Genomic DNA, 17,177 nt, shown 5'->3' on the forward strand with positions numbered 1-17,177 from the left:
TTCACCCTCCAGCCATGCAGATACAAAGTGTGTGACAGAAGTTGCCGTTGGACCTGTCTCTCACATGTCCCCAGTTAGTCATTGCCTGGAATCTGAAATGCCAAAGGCCTGGAGAAATCTTGTGGGGAACTCAGCTGAGTGTGCCAAGGTCCTCTGGGGTAGAGTTCACCAGTCTGAAGGGCTCACCTGATTACAGCAAGGTTGTCATGCAGAGTGACTCACACGAGATTATCTTTGATGTCATGGAGTGTTTCTTCCCATTACAGTTGACAGGACAGTTGGTCAGAGCATGGTAATAATGTGGGTTTGATGCCCCTATGGGCCATTCACTTAAGAGCTGGACTTGGAGATCCTTGTGGGTCCCTTCCAACTCGGAATATTCTGGGATCCTGTGACAACCTGCTGGCTGCAGCTGTGATGGGGTTTTGCTCGCTGGGGCTGCAGAGTAGTGCCAGAGTGTGAGATGCCCTCTTGTGCAGTCTGGGCAGCACAGCTGGATGCTCCCATGGCTTGTGGCTTCTCCATGGGCGAGTGGCACGGCTGAGCCCACCAGTGTGGGCAAAGCCTAGCACAGTCCTTTGCTCCTCAGTTTTAAGTGAGGATTTCATCTTTAGGTTGGGTTTATGGAAAGCAGCAGTGAGGTTTGGTTTACAAAAGAAAAAAATATAGTCTTTTCAAAAAGCAATTTGTTTCTGCTTTCAGTGAGCAAAGCTTCCAAACAGACTCGGTCAGTTCTGCAGTATGATCAACAGGACTGGAAAAAAATACCAAGTGAAGTAAGGCAGTGGCTGTGGTAAACATGAACTGGGACCTTGGATGTAGCTAATGGCATACCACAAAAGAGTCTCCTTTCACCCACCACGCACGGTGCCAGCAGCAAGCACTGCCAGCGCTGGCGTCTAACAGAGGAAAGCATCATTTGGCTCCCTTTTGGATTTCATTACTCTTTCTGCACTCCCTCCTGCTCACAGCAAAAGCCTTTCCAGTTGTAAAGAAGTGAATTAACTGCCTTCGTGTCAGTGATGGATGAGGCGCTTTCTCCCCCTTCAAAGAGAGGAGCGGTGCTGGTGAATGCGGGACGGCGGAGTTGAAAAGTCCAAGTGGGACAGGAGAGCCTGTGTGGTGACCCAGCTGTCAGGCAGGACAGCCTGGGGACCGCTCCCGCCGCTGCCCTGGGAGTGGGGAACAAAAAGCTCACCTGGCCTCAAGGCTCTTTTTTTGTCTGTGTCCTGCTTTCAGTGGACTTGGGCACATCCCTGAGCACACAGCAGCCGTTTGTGTGCGTTCAGGGAGCCTCAAAGGCTTTCACAGGGAGCTCCTCCAGGCTGCACAAAGCAGGGTTACCACGCTGGTACTCGGGAGATCTCCTTTCAGGCGTCCATGGCTAATCATATTAAAGGTGACTTCGTGGGCAGCGCTCTCCATTGTTGCCATATGTTTTGTCCAGTGCTTGAGTGATGTTGTGCATTGGAATGTATTCATGCGTTGCCTAATTTAATCACCAGGCTTAATCCCCTCTCCTGTTCTACACCCTTAGAATTTACTGGCTCCTTTCTAGCCTCCCATGCATTGTTTGGGTCTCCTTCACAAGCTAATACCGATGCCTGGAGAGATTTCTATTTATTTATTTACTTTCAGAAAGTTTTTAAAAATATAATCTCAACCATGAGCCTGACAACACCTCCAAAGGGAGAACAAGCACAGTGGATGCTCTTGCAGGCTGATCCTTCTTCCCTGTGATCTTTTCCTTCCAGCTTTTCCATAGAAAAATGAGGGATTAGGCTCATGGGTTTAAAAAAAATAAAAATACTACGAATGGAAAAATGACTGAGAAAGTGATGTGTCTCCTTTTAATATTGTTGGAATAAATAGCTAATTTTAAGAACTTGAATTTGTCTGTAAAATACGGTGTTGGTTTCTGCCTTTAAAACTTACCGCTTTGGTATGGACAACTCCTATTCCAGGGCTGACTGGACAAAATTAACCCAACAAATACCCAAGTCCATCAAGCTGGGAAACTGAAAAGCCTAATTTATGCAAGACTACTGCAAAACTCAGAGCGCTCTGCAAGAGCTGCTGTACTCCACACCAGATAGGCATTTCTAGGGAGCAGCTTTTGCAGAATGTCTTTTAAGGATAATTTCTAAGGATTTTGGTGAGATTTCCCTGCTCCAGCTGCTGCTGCCTTGTGGAGGAGTATGTTAAAAATGGGAATTTGAGATTCAGTTGTATTGTGACTTGCTTTAGGTGTGGGTGGGAGCAGTCCTGGCAAGGAAAGGCTGTGATGAGATTTTAGGGTGATACACAATCAGGTTGCTTGTATACTGAACCAGAGGCAGGAAACCTTACACTTGCTGAGGCAGATTGTTAAATAAACAACCTTATGCTTTGGGTCAGCTCTTAGATTCTCCTGCCTTGCATACAGCAGGCTGGTGTAAATAGTGGAATACATCCTGGATAACCTTAAACATAGATTGTACCTGAATTACAGCTTTGAGTTTCCCTCTGTGTATGAGTGTGCATGGGCACACGTGAGATCCCTGCAGCCAAATTCTCACACATGAGCTTGCTGATCTTCTCTGACTGTGCTATGTTTTAGGTTTGGTGGGAGGAAGGAGGAATGATGTAAAAGGTTGCAGATTTGTGGCTGGTTTTAAAAATAGTTTTAAAATATGATGTATCTTCATTTTAAAGAAATACAATATTGCTTGGAAACCACAGCTACTGAACATAAACCATGTTGAGCCCCTTACATATGTTTAGTCACAGTGTGGAACAGAGGGTTGTAACAGCCTGCTGTGCATTAGCACTGGAAGAGGATTCCCTGATCCTACCTCCCACACTCCAACCCAGAGATCCACAGCACCATCACAGGCTCTGACATTAATTTGGCCCTACAAAAATGCTGTAGAATTTACACCTTTTCAGTGTGAACCTTGCCAGAGCCCTTTCCGAAGTGCCTGCATACAGAAATTGCTTTTCCGCTGAAGCGCAGCCGTGTTGGAGCTGGAGGACAGCTGGCCATGGGTTGGCTGGAGGGCCGGGTACCTGTCCCACTGCCAGGGGGTCTGGGCTTGCTGGGACAAGTCTCCTGGCCACTGTCCACTCCTGCTTCCTTCTTTTCCTGTGACAGAAGAGCCTGGAGCCTCTAGGAAAATGTGGATGGGAGCAGGTTGCTGCCAGAAGAATTCAACCACGCCACAACCAGTCTCTTCCCAGGGGAGTCTGGCAGTTGTGCTCACAGCAGCAGCTCGTGCTGTCCATGGGAATGGAGAGGGATGTCTGTGGAAAGCCTTGGATCTCCTACTCATGCACTGAGCAACTGTGCTTAGACATACCACGGGATTTTGGTGAAGTCAGGGAAAGGAGGTCATGGCACACAGCTGACCTGTGCCCAGGGAGAAGGGTGCCAGCACTGCCCTGGTGGGATGTGGAGTGGTGTTCTGTGGCATGCAGCCTTAGGAGAAGATGCTCTGCAGCTCTGAGTGTGTATGGCAGGAGGTGTCTTCCCATCCCCATGCTGTAACAGTGTCAGGGGAAAAGGTTTGGCCAAGGACACGGCACAGATGTCTGCAGTCCTGGCAGGCTGTAACATACTGCATGGAAGTCCAGGTTGTCCCCAGGGACTTAGCAAAGCTTGAGTCAGCAGCACTAGGTCTGGACTTCAGGACTGCCAGGTATTTCACAGCAGCACTCCAAGGGAGGGGGGAGAATGGTGTGTCTGTCAAACTGAGATCAGTCTGGTATAATCAGGGTATTCTGCTTTTCACAGTCCCAGTTAATGGGTTGCAGATATAACTAAACCTAGAAATACTGTTGAGATTGCTCTTGTTACCTGGTAGAGCTCTTACCATGTCAGCACTGGGGCTGTTCATATTTTAATGGATTTATCTCTTGTATGGAGGGTATTACAAGCTTTATCTGTCTTCCAGTGAGACTCTACAGAAATCCCTCCAGGCATGAGGCAGTACCTGGGTGCTGAATTAATCTGTGCTTCTGGATTCTCACAGCTCCATTAGTGGCTTAGCAGGGGAAGCAGTTTCCATTAACAAACTTAAGAAAATAGGATTTGCTTTGTTTGATCTGCCCTCGTTTCCTTGTATCCTCCCAGTAGCAATGACAAAGACTGGGCACATTGCAGGAAGGCACAAAATAGTCATAGGGAAGACACAAAATAGGCTGATTTGTAAAACATGTATCAGCATCCTCCAGGGCTCGTGGAGTGAGGGAAAGTTGTGCTATAGTCAGGTGCAGTAAAAGACACCACACTTTTCTTCCTCCTGCCACATACCCAGACACATCTGCACCCATGGCTCTTGCCCTGCCTTCCCTGTGCCTTGAGCCATTTGAAGACAGCACAGTGTCACACCCTCCTCCAGGTAACCACTGCTCTCTGCTCTGCTCCTGGCGTGAGGCAGCTCTCAGAATAACAGAAAATGAAACAGCCAAGCAGTGAAACTTGGCATATGTCTTGTTAGTGTCACATTGTTTTAATGTGGCATTTCCTAGGGATGTTTTGCTTCTATTTTCAAATTGGTATATGTGTAGAAAATACTTTAAACTTCATTGACAGTTCCCTAGTGGTCTAGGGCATGCAGTGCAGTGTCACAGTTTGTTAGCTTTTGAAGAAGGTATTTTTAATCCACAAATTCAAACCCTTCACAATTGTATAATCTGTATTTTAGTTTTGTGGTTTCCTAATCGTGCATGTAGAGAATGAGCTCATCCAGTTTATAAAATGAACGGAAGTATCCAGCTCTTCTTTCTAAATAAATCTGGATCCATTTTTTTGTGGATTGCATCCGAAACCTCCAATGCAGGCAAGTGTGAATGCTTAAAAATAAACTCATTTGCAGTTTATATTTTTGCCAAGTGGTGAAAGTTGTCTTGTTCCCTGTCTTTCTAGAAAGGCTCTTCAGCTGTGACATAAAAGCCAAGGGTGTGGTGCCAGTTTATCATTTTGGTGACAGCATCTTTGCAAAGGATCCAGCCACAGTTCTTCCTGGTTTTGCTGTGCTGCCCAACCACCCAGAGCAGGGGTTTTGGGGACCACTAGCCATCAATAGGGCAGTCCTCCTATGTGCCAGGGACTATGTGCTGGTGACTTCACTTCTGTGACAGGGAGACCCCCTCACTGCATCCCAGGGCTGATGTTTGGAGAGGAAGAGCTGTTGCAGCCTGTGGGATAATTTAGTAATAGCTTATTGTGGCTTTGGGTCCCAGACTGGGAACCTTTGGGTTTCCAGATTAATTTAAGAGGGAAGAGCTATCTTCTGTCTTCCATCTGCCATGTCAGGAATTCACTGGCTTTTCCTGTGTTTTATGCAGCTGTATAATGCAGGCAGCAGCTAAGTAAATTATAGGATTTTAAAATAAAAGTAAGCAGTGGGATTCAGAGTAATGCCCCAAATATGTTTCAGCTCCTTCTCCTAGGCTGTTTTGGGATTTGATTTGACATTGTCCTTAGCCACATGCATGGACCCTGTAGCCTGTTAACAGGCACTTTGCTGGCTAATGTGCTGAGGAAATGGGGCAGCTTCAGGAACCTCTTAGAGAATTTAAACCTTCGCCTGGAAATTGTCCTTGTGAAGATGGGGAGAAGGAGCCTCACTGAGGAGGCAGTAGGTGTGATGTGCCACTTCAGGACCAATTCATGACTTTCAACCAGTAGCAGCAGCAGTCCCATAATCAGGTGCTGAGATTTGCTGTCTACAAAGCCAAAAGGAAAGGGCTGCTCCAACCCAGTGTGAGAGGTAACTCGCTGAGCTGGTAGCAAGTTTCCTTGTCTTTCCTCTTTTTTCCACTGTAGGACTTTTGGTTTGTCCTTTATTACCCCCATCCTGTCCTTACCACATGTTCTTCATCCACTACCCAGGGTCTTTCTCCAGCAATTTTGAGCTGCAGCACAAATAGAAAAGCTCATGGAAGAAGTGCTTTGGTCTCCAGAGCAGCTTCTTTAAGTGAAAACACAGCTGTGAGGTTTGCAGCCTGTGCTGCTGTAAGGGCTCATCCAGCCGGCACAGCCAGCACCGCTGCAGTGCTTCCAGCACGCAGGAATTGGGAAATCCATTGTGAACAAGATTGAGTTTGATGGCCTGCGTGGAGGCAGATGGATGTATTTTTAAGGGATGAGGTGCCAGAAAACTCTGTGATTACGTTACTGGAGCATGGCTCGTTTTTTGTGGTTTTAAAAGTGAGTGTCAGGACTTCAGGACTATTTCTTTTTCGGGTCAAAACTGAAGTTTGGGCGGGGCATAAAAACCTGCTTGATGACTAAGTTTATTCTTAAAAAGCTTTCTAGAGCTTGCTGGAGAGGGGAGCCTTATTCCAACCCAGAGCAGATACCAGTCTTTTTGGACTTCCATGCAAATGGGGTTAAAACTAGTTAAGTGCCCAGGGTGAAAAAGAAGCCCTGCCTTTCAGGAAACTGTTTTTAGTGTGATCTTTAGATCAGTTCCCTGTTTTTTGTCTCAGAGGCTCATATTCTGCCTCGCCTCCTTGCCCTGGGTGAACTCTTTCTGCTTGAATTCCCCCCACATCAGTGGAATTACCTTGACCAGTTCCAGCTGAGGCTGCCCTTACATCGCCCTGCAACTGGGACAGCTCAGGTCTGACCTGGTTCCCCGGCTGAACCGATAATGCCTCTCTGACACGGTGCATGTGTAGAGAAAACTTTTCATCTCATGACAAAGGTTTGGTGCTCAGAGCCAAGGCTGGGAACAGAGGATCCAAGCCAAGCCATTTACTCAAGGGGCACGCAGAATTTGCCCAGTCAGGTCAATATAGGGACTGGCAGTGTTTCAGCAGCCAGAAGTGCTCCTCATGCTCTTTTCCTCTTGAGCTACCAGGCTTTATTGCATGACCAAGCCCCCAGCTAATGCAGGTCTAAAACATTCTTTAAAATGAGGATGGCTGCTGGCTGCACCAAAACCCAGGCAAGTCTGGAGGTCCATGACAATGTGAAGCACTGTTCACTCTTTCTAAAAATCTCTTCTTAGCCTTGGTGGAAGAAGCCACAAGATGTGGGGAGCTTCCCTGACACTCTCACCAAGGCCTATCTGCCTGAGCAGGGCATGGGGTCCCCTCAAGACTCAGGCAGCACAGAGTGCACTGAGGGGCAGCTGCTTCTCTGCTTCACTGGTGTCTCATATCTGTGCACTGGTTGAGTGTCTGCTCACCTCTGCTGAGGGTGGGATGGGCTCTTTGGGTGCTGATGAAGCACGTCAGTGTCTGCAGATGGGGGAACAAGGAGCATCCTGCTGCTGTCAGCCAGCTGCATCCTTGGCTGGATTAAAGGATGTAGGGATAGAGAGTGGGAGTACGTTACTAATCCAAAGAGTGGAGTAATTGTACAAACAAGTGTTATGTGCACACAGCCCTCAGTACTGTGGGCTCAGGAGATGCCTTTCCTTGAGGTGGCTTTCCTCAAGGAGGTGGCATTGCCTTCACCTTGAGCTTGCAGTACATGCCACCAAACCACACCAAGGATCTGTGAGGGCTTCTGTGTGCTATGAGTACATTCTCTTGCTTCATTGACCAGTCACAGGATAGTGTGCTCACACCTGCTTGGTGCCTTAAAAGAGATACTCCCATCCATGGAGTCAACAGCATCCTGCCCATCAAAGAACCTGCCCCAGCCCCTTTGAATTTCAGTGCTCTGCTCCTCTTCTGTTCGGGTGTATTGCAGTTGTGTCTGGTGATGAGTGAGCCTATCCATCACTGTATCCAAAGAGACTCAAATTACTCCTTTTGACAGCTCTTATTCACACACTTCCCTGTGCCTCTGACATCTCAATTATTGATGGGGCTCTCCTGGTAGGCAGCACTCTGTTCTCAGCATGGCTGCCTTCCAGCTCCCCTTCCCATTGAGTTCATGCACACACCATGCCGAACACTCCTTTATGTGCAGAGCCACTGGAGTGGAAAGGGATCTTTATTAGCATGTGAGCTCCAGGGCTGCGCTACCAAAGGGGGCAGTGCAAGCCAAATCACACTGCAGTTCAGCACTGGAAATTTGCTCTCCCCCTCCTCTCCCAGGGAGGCCCAGCAGAGTCTTGTAAAATGAAATTATTTCATATGTCTAATGGCGAAGATCCCCTGATCTGATGAACCTCCCTTGTGATGGGGGTCACCCTGCACTTGCATTTCTCTGAGATACTTCAGTCCCCCATTGCCCCTGCAGGTATAAAATGCAGTATTTTGGGGAGCAGTGCCTTTCCCTGTGCTGTGGTATTAGCTTGTTTGCTGGCTTTACAGCAAGCCCCTTCTGACAAGGAACAGTGACACACACAGAAAAGAGCTTCAAAGCAGTAAGGTGGTTTTGAAGCAATGTTGTCAAATTGGTTAAGAGTTAAAGCTGTGCCAGAGGGGTAATTGCAAAAGGCTGCTGTATTTGTAGGGCTTTGTGTATGCCGAGGTTCTGGATGTCTCGTGACCTTGCTGCAGCAAAAGTCAGAAGAATGATGAAGTGGTCAATCAGCTCCTGACATTTGTCCCAGCCTTGCCCTGCAGCCTTCTGTGATTCAGAAGTAACCAGAGGTTTTGTGTATAGTTAGTGAAGGCAAAAGGAAAGGGCATCTTCTGGAGAAGATAGGACCAGAGAGAAGCAGTGCTGTAGGGATGCAGAGCTGGGAAAGGACACTTGAGTTCTGTTTTCAGAAGTCTGTGGCAGCAGGCACTTCATAGATTAGCATTAGCATGAGAGGAAAAATCTGTGCTGACCTTCCAAAGCACTGATGTGCTGGGAAGCATGAGTGCCTTTACAGTGAGCAGGGCAGTGCAGAAGTGACAGAGTCTGGCCAGTGGAGCTCTCCTGAGGCTCCAGTGGCAGAGAGGACCCAACTGCAAGATGTTGAGTGGGTGAGGACAACCTTGTTAAGCTTAGCAGGAAGGTTCTAGTTTCTGCATTCCCAGTGTGCTCCCTGCACAGCTAGTCCTTCACTTGCTGCCTTACCTGCTGGCTTTCCACCCTGTGATTTTTGCCTGAGGGCTTTGTGCACTCTGCAGAGGCCAAATGCCACCAAAGGAGCAAAGGCAGCCGGACCATTGCTGGTGACTGCACAGTCAGAGCTTGACTGTTCATTTGGGGTCTGTAAGGACTCCTGGTGGCAAGCACAGGTCCCCTCTTCCCCCTCCTGGCTGACCATGACAGTGCATGAGCAGGGCAAATCTGCAGAAGAGCATGGGCTGTGAATCAGTGACAGCTGCCTTGAGCTTTGGTTGCTGGGACAGACCTTTAGTTACACACCTCTCTGTGTGACAGCCTGACCCTGACATTTCTCTGAGTGTGGTCCTCTTGTCACTGTGGGTGATGGCAACATCCTCTTGCCTGACAGCGTTGACCCAGATGGTCAAGCCATGTATAGTCCCCACTATCCAGGCCTTGCTGGCACTGGTAGATGATGCAGATGGCTGAGCCTGCCAAGCAGGGTGTGTTTTATTTGTCTGGAATACCATGAGCAAACAAAGAAGGATTAAAATAACAGAAAGTTGAAAACCCGTTATCTTCGGGAACAGTGATCTTTCCTTTTGGGATAGGCAGGTTCCATGGGATCTCATCCCCCCCAGATAGTGGAAAGGTCACCTTCCCATACCTGATTGCCTCAAGGCTTTCCCTAGCAGCCTGTCAAAACAAGGCTGTTTTCCTTCCCAGCCTTTTTCCTTCCTTCCTTTCTTCCCTCTCCCTGGATTTGTGTCCTTGCTCAGAGGTGGTTCCACCCTTGAGCTGTGCTGGGCACCCAGAGCTCAGGTGAGCTATAACCAGAGATGCTCAGTTAGTGTAACCCCAGAGCCCACTTAGCTGAGAGCTGCAAGCAAGAGGTTCAGGCACTCCTGAGTTTGTCCTGATCAAAATTATTGTTGAAAGTTGCCAAAGCCACAATTTTGCCAAATTTTGCACTCCTTTTGTGCTTCATCTCCACTGATTCTCTGGTGCAATGCCTTTTCCACAAACAAAAGGACCTGGTGGATCTGTGTCTGCAATAATTGCTGTCCCTTTGGCCTCAGAGGTGCTTCCTGATATCCTAGCAGGAAAGCTTTGGAAAACCTGGCCCAGAAAAAATGGCTTTAAGCAGTTCCCAGTTCCTCCTTCAGTTCCCCAAACCAGGGACTCTGCTTATGGAGCACATATGGCCAGCAAGGTGATTTCTTGTCTCCCTTGGGGAGGTTCCTTTGTTTCTTGCTGACCTCCTGCTCCCATGTGGTAGCTGCCATGTGCCATCATAGCGTCTGGAGAGGCTGGATCCACAGCCAGGCTTCATGGATCTTGGCCAGAAGAAGCATCCCCAGCCAGCCCTGCTGTCCTGCCACGATCACTGCTCTCCAAAGTGGCTCTGAGTGATCTTGCTTGGTGCAAGGTCAGGGCTTGCAAGAGGGGAGCTGTGGAGAGTGTTAAGAGGTCACTGTCTTGACGGTGCTATAAATGTGATGTGTGTACCATGGGCACTCATGTTCTGTGGTGTTGCATGAGCTTGTGTTTCAGAATGCCTTGCACTGGTAGGGCTGTGGATGTCAAGGCAGCTCAGCTGAATTTGGCCTCAGCCTAGTACTTGGTTCTTAACTCAGTATTCAAGGTGGTGAATTTTTCAGTGATTTCTTGGCATGCAGTTTTATTTGGGTCAGTGAGAGCACAGTGTGTGACTTTGCTACTCTTTAGGGAAGGGAAAATCAGTGCATCATCTAGTGATTCAGCACACAGGGTTTCTTTACAGCCTAGAGGAGAAAGATGTTTTAATTCTGTGTTCATTCCTGAGTAAGCCATTAATTTGAGTTAGCAATTTTCTTGGAGCCCAGAGGAGAGGAGTCTGTGATCAAATGCAGTGGCTCAACACTGCTCTCCTCCTTTCTTTGCTTAAAAAGGTCAGGCTCATCATAACAAACCTCCTTTGACTTCTAGCCCTTGTGGTGATCTTCCCAGACCATTTCAGGCGTCCTGCACAATCCAGCACCAGCAACAGCCCTGCTGATAGTAATCTCTGTGACGCCAAAAACATGCATGAAGACTGGCAGCTACCTTCTCTAAAGGATGCTGCCCCTCTTACCCTCCCTGCTGGCTCCTGGTCAAGGTCTGCAGCTCTTTAGCTGAGCCCGGGGGTCATGGCTGTGAGAGCTGGTGGGACATTGACCTGGGGGCCTTCCCCAGGGTAATGAGGAGCTGCTTGGATGTGCAGGGCTGTTGCAGAACTCAGTTCCATGCTGTTTTCTAGGCAGCTCAGTGTATAAAATCACTGAAGACATTTTCAGCAAAAAAGTCTCCCCACAGAACCATTGTGTTGCTCGTTGAAAGAGGATTAATTTTTCCCCCTTAATAAAACAAGCTGTGTTTGAAATCCAAAAACCCTTGCTGAATGCCTTCTTGGAGCTGCAACCAAAGCAGCTTCCAGGTCCCATTATAGCCTGCTGCCGGAGGCGGATCCAAACTGCAAACCCTTCTAACAGCTCTTTAATAACTCTGCACAGAAGGAAAAATCTGTCACCTTTCCCTCTGTGGTTTCTCCTCTGTTCTAATGCACTGGAGGAACGAGATGGAGCCGGGAAGGTTTTCAGAGAAAGACTCGTGGGAACTGCAGCTGCCGCTGGAGAAAGTCGTTTGTGCGGTGTCTGAGGGGAACCGCAGCCGCGCTGCTGAGGGGTGCTGTGTGTGGGTGGGTTTGGAGGGCTCAGCTGTTACAACCCGTGCATTTCAGAGGAACCACGAACACTTTATAGTAACAAAGGGTGGAAAAAGCAAGAGGTTTCTGCAATGCATGTGACTTTTCCCTGAGGTTTGGAACCCCACAGTATGTTCCAGGCCACGGTGTTTGCGTGTCAGCCTCGGTGAGTTAAGCTTTCTCCCACAAGCCTTGCTTGAAGTTGCTGTAATTATCAAGAGCCTAAAATATTGCCTTTTTTTTTTTCTCTCTCTTTTTTCATTGTCCCACACCCCTTCTCCTCTGTGCAGATGAAGCTCTCGTTTGCCTTGAACCAGGAGAGTGGGATGCCTCAGGGCTGTTATATCTATCAGTACCGGGACAGCAACAGGTAAGTCCTGTGGAAGATTGCACACAGCAAACACCAAACATGGGAAGGTGCCCTGCCCTGCCTCCTGGCAAGGGGATCACAACTGCTTGTACCACTTAAAAGTAGATTAAAGAAGACCCCAGGCTTGACCTGAAACTGGGAACACTCCTGTAAAGGCCAGATTCTTTAAAATGCGTGAGGCCCTGCAGCCCCTTTTTTTTTTTCTCTCTAGTTTTTAAAAGCTGCTTTTATTTGTCTAAAAGGCCTGCTCTTGGGTACCTCAGGCTCTGACAGAGCTCACCCAGGCTTTGCCCAGGGGTGTTTGCGATTCACACTCTACACTGTTGGGGTGGCTCTGGGAGCATGGCCTGGGGGAAAGCACCCAAAGGCTGCAGAGCACTTGAAAACAGAGCCCTCACCTGTGCTTAGGTAGACCCACAGAGCATCTCATTCTCTCTGCTGAGGCTCATGCAGGGGTTCACTGAATGGCCTATGTGATACCATAGCCCCAGTGCAGCCACGTGCTCTGTTTTTGTAAGATACTATATGATATTCAAGCTTTGGATGTGTTTGGAGCACAGAGTCCTCTATTTCTAGGTATTCTGCCTATTTTTACTAGCTGCTGTAGTGAATTGGCATCCAAGATGTTTTTATTTCAAATCACATTCTCATTATCAAATTGACAGCAGCAGCAGAGTTCAGGATATTTCTGTGTTCGCCCTGAATACCAGCATGTCATAAATCCATGGCCTGTTACTCCACCCATGTAGTTCTGCTTCTTGCCAGTTATTCAAGTTAACCTAAAAACGAGAGTATATGAAATTGTCAATGAACAGAACAGCCTGTAATTAGATCTTCTCGGAAAGGCCAACAAGAGCAGTCCCAGTGAGGAAGAGGGACATCTGCAAATGCACAGAGCAGTGTCTTAGCTGAGAAATCTTAATATTTAAACAAGAAGGGAGGTCATTTGGGGCAGACTCCTTCCTGCCTGTGGATGGGTGATTAGCACATGGTACATGATTCCATCCCAAGTATCCCAGGCCCAGAGCCTTGAATGAGCAGAGTTGGTGCCTCCAGCACCACCAAGCTCACAGGGCAACGTGCAGTTCAGCGCCAAAGCATAAAATCAGCAAGGGAGGAGTATCTGTTTTTGAGGGTTTTAAAGGCAGTGGTACACAATGGACAGCAAGGAAAAGAAACCCCCCAGACCTGCTAGGCTTTGTTGAGGATGTTTATAGACCAGTGTTTCTAATTGTGTGGTGTATATCTCAAAAATCAGCAGCTGTGGTTTCTCTGCCACAGACCCTCCTCTCCCCAGGCTCCAGTGGGTGTTTTCTGCCATTGTTTGAGGAAACTCCAGGGACACGAGTAGAACTGTTTTGTTTAAGTGCTAAGGCCAGTAGCAATTCTTCTTGGAAAGCTTGCTGTTAGCTGTGAGAGGCCAGTGTGTGACAAAGTAGCTGTGTCACATTAACAGCTGTTGATGGAGAGATGTATGGCTGTGTCCTGTGATTCTGGCAGGCATGGGAGCTGAGCCACCCTGGGCCATGCCAGCCAGGATCATGGCTTGAAAAAATAGGTTGTGGGCAGGATGAGTGCAATTGCAAGTAAATCCAGACTTTGTGTGTGCCTGACAGATCCAAACTGCAATTACACCTCCATGCAGTACTTTGTATTGCTTAGTTTGCTTGGCCAAGCTGGGGGGAGCAGGATCCCATTTCCCAGGGAGAGCCTTGCTAGGTTTGCACACACGCTTGCCCCCCCAAACCCTGCGTGCAGCCCAGTGCTTCTGGCAGTCCTTGGCTGGGGAACTGAAGCGTGAAGGTCTGTGCTACGGCTGACGCATTCTTGCAGGTAAAACGCCCTTGGGCTGAACATGGTTCCAGAACCAAGCACAAGAATTTTAAATTTGAATAGTGTTGCGAAGCACCAGACGTGGCTTCTGCTCAGCAAAGCAGAGACTGTTCTTCTCAAGCACTGGGCCTGTCATAGGGTTATTCTGATGTCCATACAGTAACATGGCACTTGTCACAGTGGTTCTTCATTATAGTAATTTTAGTATAGCAACAAGTTGCTATAGTATAGCAACTGTAGGGCCTGTGTTCTCCCAAGTGCAGTCAGGCTTTAACAGTATCCATCCGGACTCACGGGGTAACAGCTCTTCTGCCTCCTGAAGATGTAGCCAGAAGCTAAAGTAACATAACCTTGGTATCTACATTGTATTTTGGAACCATTTACAGCCCAGAGAAGAAATACTGGTGACACACTGCAAGCTCATGCATGGGAGGGACTGGGAATGTGCACCCTAGAGCCCAGTGCCCTCAGCAAGGCATCAGACCTGGGACCTGCTCCAGGGAAAAACTTAGGCAGGCATGGAGGTGTGTGAAGCTCTTGAGCAGCAGCTTTAACAGGAGGAAGCTGAGGTGATTCTGGCTGGCAGAAACCCATTCTGACCTGGGGACTGCACCCCTTGCCCCAGAGATCTGCACCAGCCAGGCTGTGCGTGTCAAGGCTTGGTGTCACCCTGGTCACTGATGGAATGTCCCTTCCCCTGCAAGTGGCAAATGCTGTTCCAAGCTGCAGCCAGATGGGGCCACCGGAGAACAGCGGATATTGGTCTCCCACTTGGAGAACAAAGGACTGAGCATTGCTGAAAGTGTAATTACCAGAGCGATTAAAATTTCTATTGATTAGGCTAGAAGTGCAAGTACCATGCAGGCTCTTACAAGGGCAATCAATTGGAATTTGTTCCCTTTAAAATGATAAAACCCTTCCAAGGATATGTTCCTCCTCCAGTCAGCTGTCTGTTGCCTGCCTGTTTGCAGGAACATTCATGGGCACAGTGCCACCCTGGGTGCCAAGCACTTTGGGTGGACTGGACTCAGTGGAACCTTGGAAGTCTTGGAAGCCTTGGATTGAGAGCAAACGAGGTGCTGAGCACCCAGCTGCTTGCCCTGCCCTTCCAACCCCTGCAATAGTAGATAGGTATCCAGTGGCACTTGATAGTCCCAGTGGCAGCTTGGAGCTGTATGGAGGAACGAGGTTGTTACTGCCCCTGCAGTCACAGGGGTGAGACCAGGGGACATCGCTTCTCCTCTTCCTCCTGCTCAGACCTAGGCATTTTCATCCCCTGGGCATCCAGTCCTTTCCAGCTTGTCAGTCCTTCCTGGCCCCAGGGGAAGTGGCTTGACCTGACAGAAGCAAGCAGTGTGCTTTCTCATTTTTAAGCCATGTTGCTTGAATTCTCCCTAATGGAGATCAGTCAGTGTAGTGGCCAGAGCCCCAGCTCCTGCGAGCGGAGCACTGTGCTGTGACACAGAGACAGACAGTGACGGGTGCTGGGTGACACTTGGAACAGGAGCATGCTGTCAACCCTCAGATGGCCCTAGAGCAGTGACATCAAGGAGGGGACAGCCCTGCCAGATGTCCTGTCAGGTGTTGACATGGCACATATCAGGTGTTGACAGTGGGACTGGCTTTCTTTCATTGCCACTTGATACAGGCTGGATTTCTCTGATCCTGCACAGGATCCAATTGCAAAACCCAAGCCAGGCAGTAAAAGACCATCAAGTTCATTCACATCCACCATGGCTCATGAATCCTGTCTTACAACATGCACTCACCACGGTCCTGCTCCAGGAATGTGTTTTGGGCTGTGCTGAGGAAACTCCAGCTGCCCACTCTGAAGCCAGCCTGCCCGGCGTGCCTGGTCTGCTCCTGTGGGCTGCAGGCAGCAGGAAGGATGAGGTCCTAAAGGTTACAGCTCAGCATGAAAGACTTCTTCCAGCCTGTGTGCAGGAAGAGCCAAAGCCAATTCAAGATCCCCCTGGAAGAAATTAATTGAGAGAAGTTCAGTGTCTTTTGGCTGTATCCAAGAAATAGAAAATGCAATCTGTTCTTTGCACTCACCATCACTATCCAGATGCTTCTCTGGAGACCTTCTAGGCTCTGCCCATCTACCCACAGCAAGTCTGATCCTTCAAATGCCTTTGTCTTCCCTCCCAACACTGATTATTGCCACCTTTCTCAGATGATGCAGTGCTCAGGGTCTCTGCCATCCCAGACCCACCAGGGAGGTGTAAATCCCTGTCAAGCATGACACTTTCTTGTCCCCAGCTGGTACTTCTCTAATATGATTTTCCTGCTCCCTCAGTGTCCAAGTTTTGGTCTGTTTTTGAGGTCCCTTCCCCACATCCCAGATTCCACCTTTGCCAATAGACCAGCTTGCAGCTCACCAATGAATTTCATTTTCATTCTGTACAGCAGCTGCAGTTTGTGTCAGGATTATGAATTTGCAGTGGGGGTTTTCACATTCTCTTCAGAGTAATTTCAAAACCCAGAGGAGCAGCATCTTGCATGGAAGCACTTAGAGACCTCATACAAAAGCAGCATTGGAGTATTGATCACTTCTTCTCTCTGGGGACCCAGAGTGCTGCAGATTGAGCTGCTGTGCAGTGTAGCCACTTGCGGGCAGCACCACACAACTCTTCAGAATGAGAAGTGAAAAAAAGCTCCAGTTGAAAGGAAAAGTGGTGCCCCTTTTTATATAGAGATCAGTGATGTCTGGTACATTGGATTATCACTTGAAACACCAGGACTTCAAATGCCAGGGTGCATGCACTCCTGATGCTGACAGACTCATGATACATAATGCTGTTTGGGTTACCAACTGAGCTGCTCTGTGCAATCTTTTCATAAGGTGAATGTAATATCTGCAGTGATGTACCCAATGTGACATCAAGAGAGCCAACCTATAATTATGCTGGAATCGTTTGAATGGGTTATTTGTCACTAACACTTTAGCTCACTCCATTTATTGCTCCTATTCAGGACTGCAGCAGTTTTGGTGTAAACAGAGTTTGGGTCGAGGTTTGGGAGGGTTTGTTTTTTCTGAAAAAGCAAAGCAGAATTGTTTGGAGTTTATTCTTTTTTGCTAGAAGAGATGTTGACTGGCAGTGCTAGGAAGAAAATATGTACAGCAGCTGACACAGCTGCTGATTTGTTTTTAGAGATACTTCCCAGGTGTACAGCTCATGTGTTGGACTTTAGCATGGACCTGGTTGTTCTGCAATGAGCTGGCAGGTTTACCGTGTTTTTGTTCCTTTTGAGAAATTGAGGCTTGCAGAGTGGGTTGTTTGCACAAGGACCTGCTGCACAGCTCACACAGTCCCTGGGTGTCT

At 48.3% G+C, this 17,177-nt stretch overlaps 1 protein-coding gene across 3 annotated transcripts in view; it reads left to right on the plus strand.

Moving 5' to 3' along the window:
* The window catches only part of DIS3L2 (DIS3 like 3'-5' exoribonuclease 2), a 180,146-nt gene that overhangs the window by 131,105 nt on the left and 31,864 nt on the right, over positions 1-17,177 (plus strand). For all 3 annotated transcript variants that reach the window (XM_077184037.1, XM_054639416.2, XM_077184038.1), the window contains exon 15: positions 11,939-12,018. In XM_077184037.1, the coding sequence (XP_077040152.1) occupies positions 11,939-12,018 (80 nt within the window). The remainder of the gene's footprint in view (positions 1-11,938; positions 12,019-17,177) is intronic.

The sequence above is a fragment of the Agelaius phoeniceus genome, chromosome 10, assembly GCF_051311805.1.
Source record: "Agelaius phoeniceus isolate bAgePho1 chromosome 10, bAgePho1.hap1, whole genome shotgun sequence".
NCBI classification, from domain to species: domain Eukaryota; kingdom Metazoa; phylum Chordata; class Aves; order Passeriformes; family Icteridae; genus Agelaius; species Agelaius phoeniceus.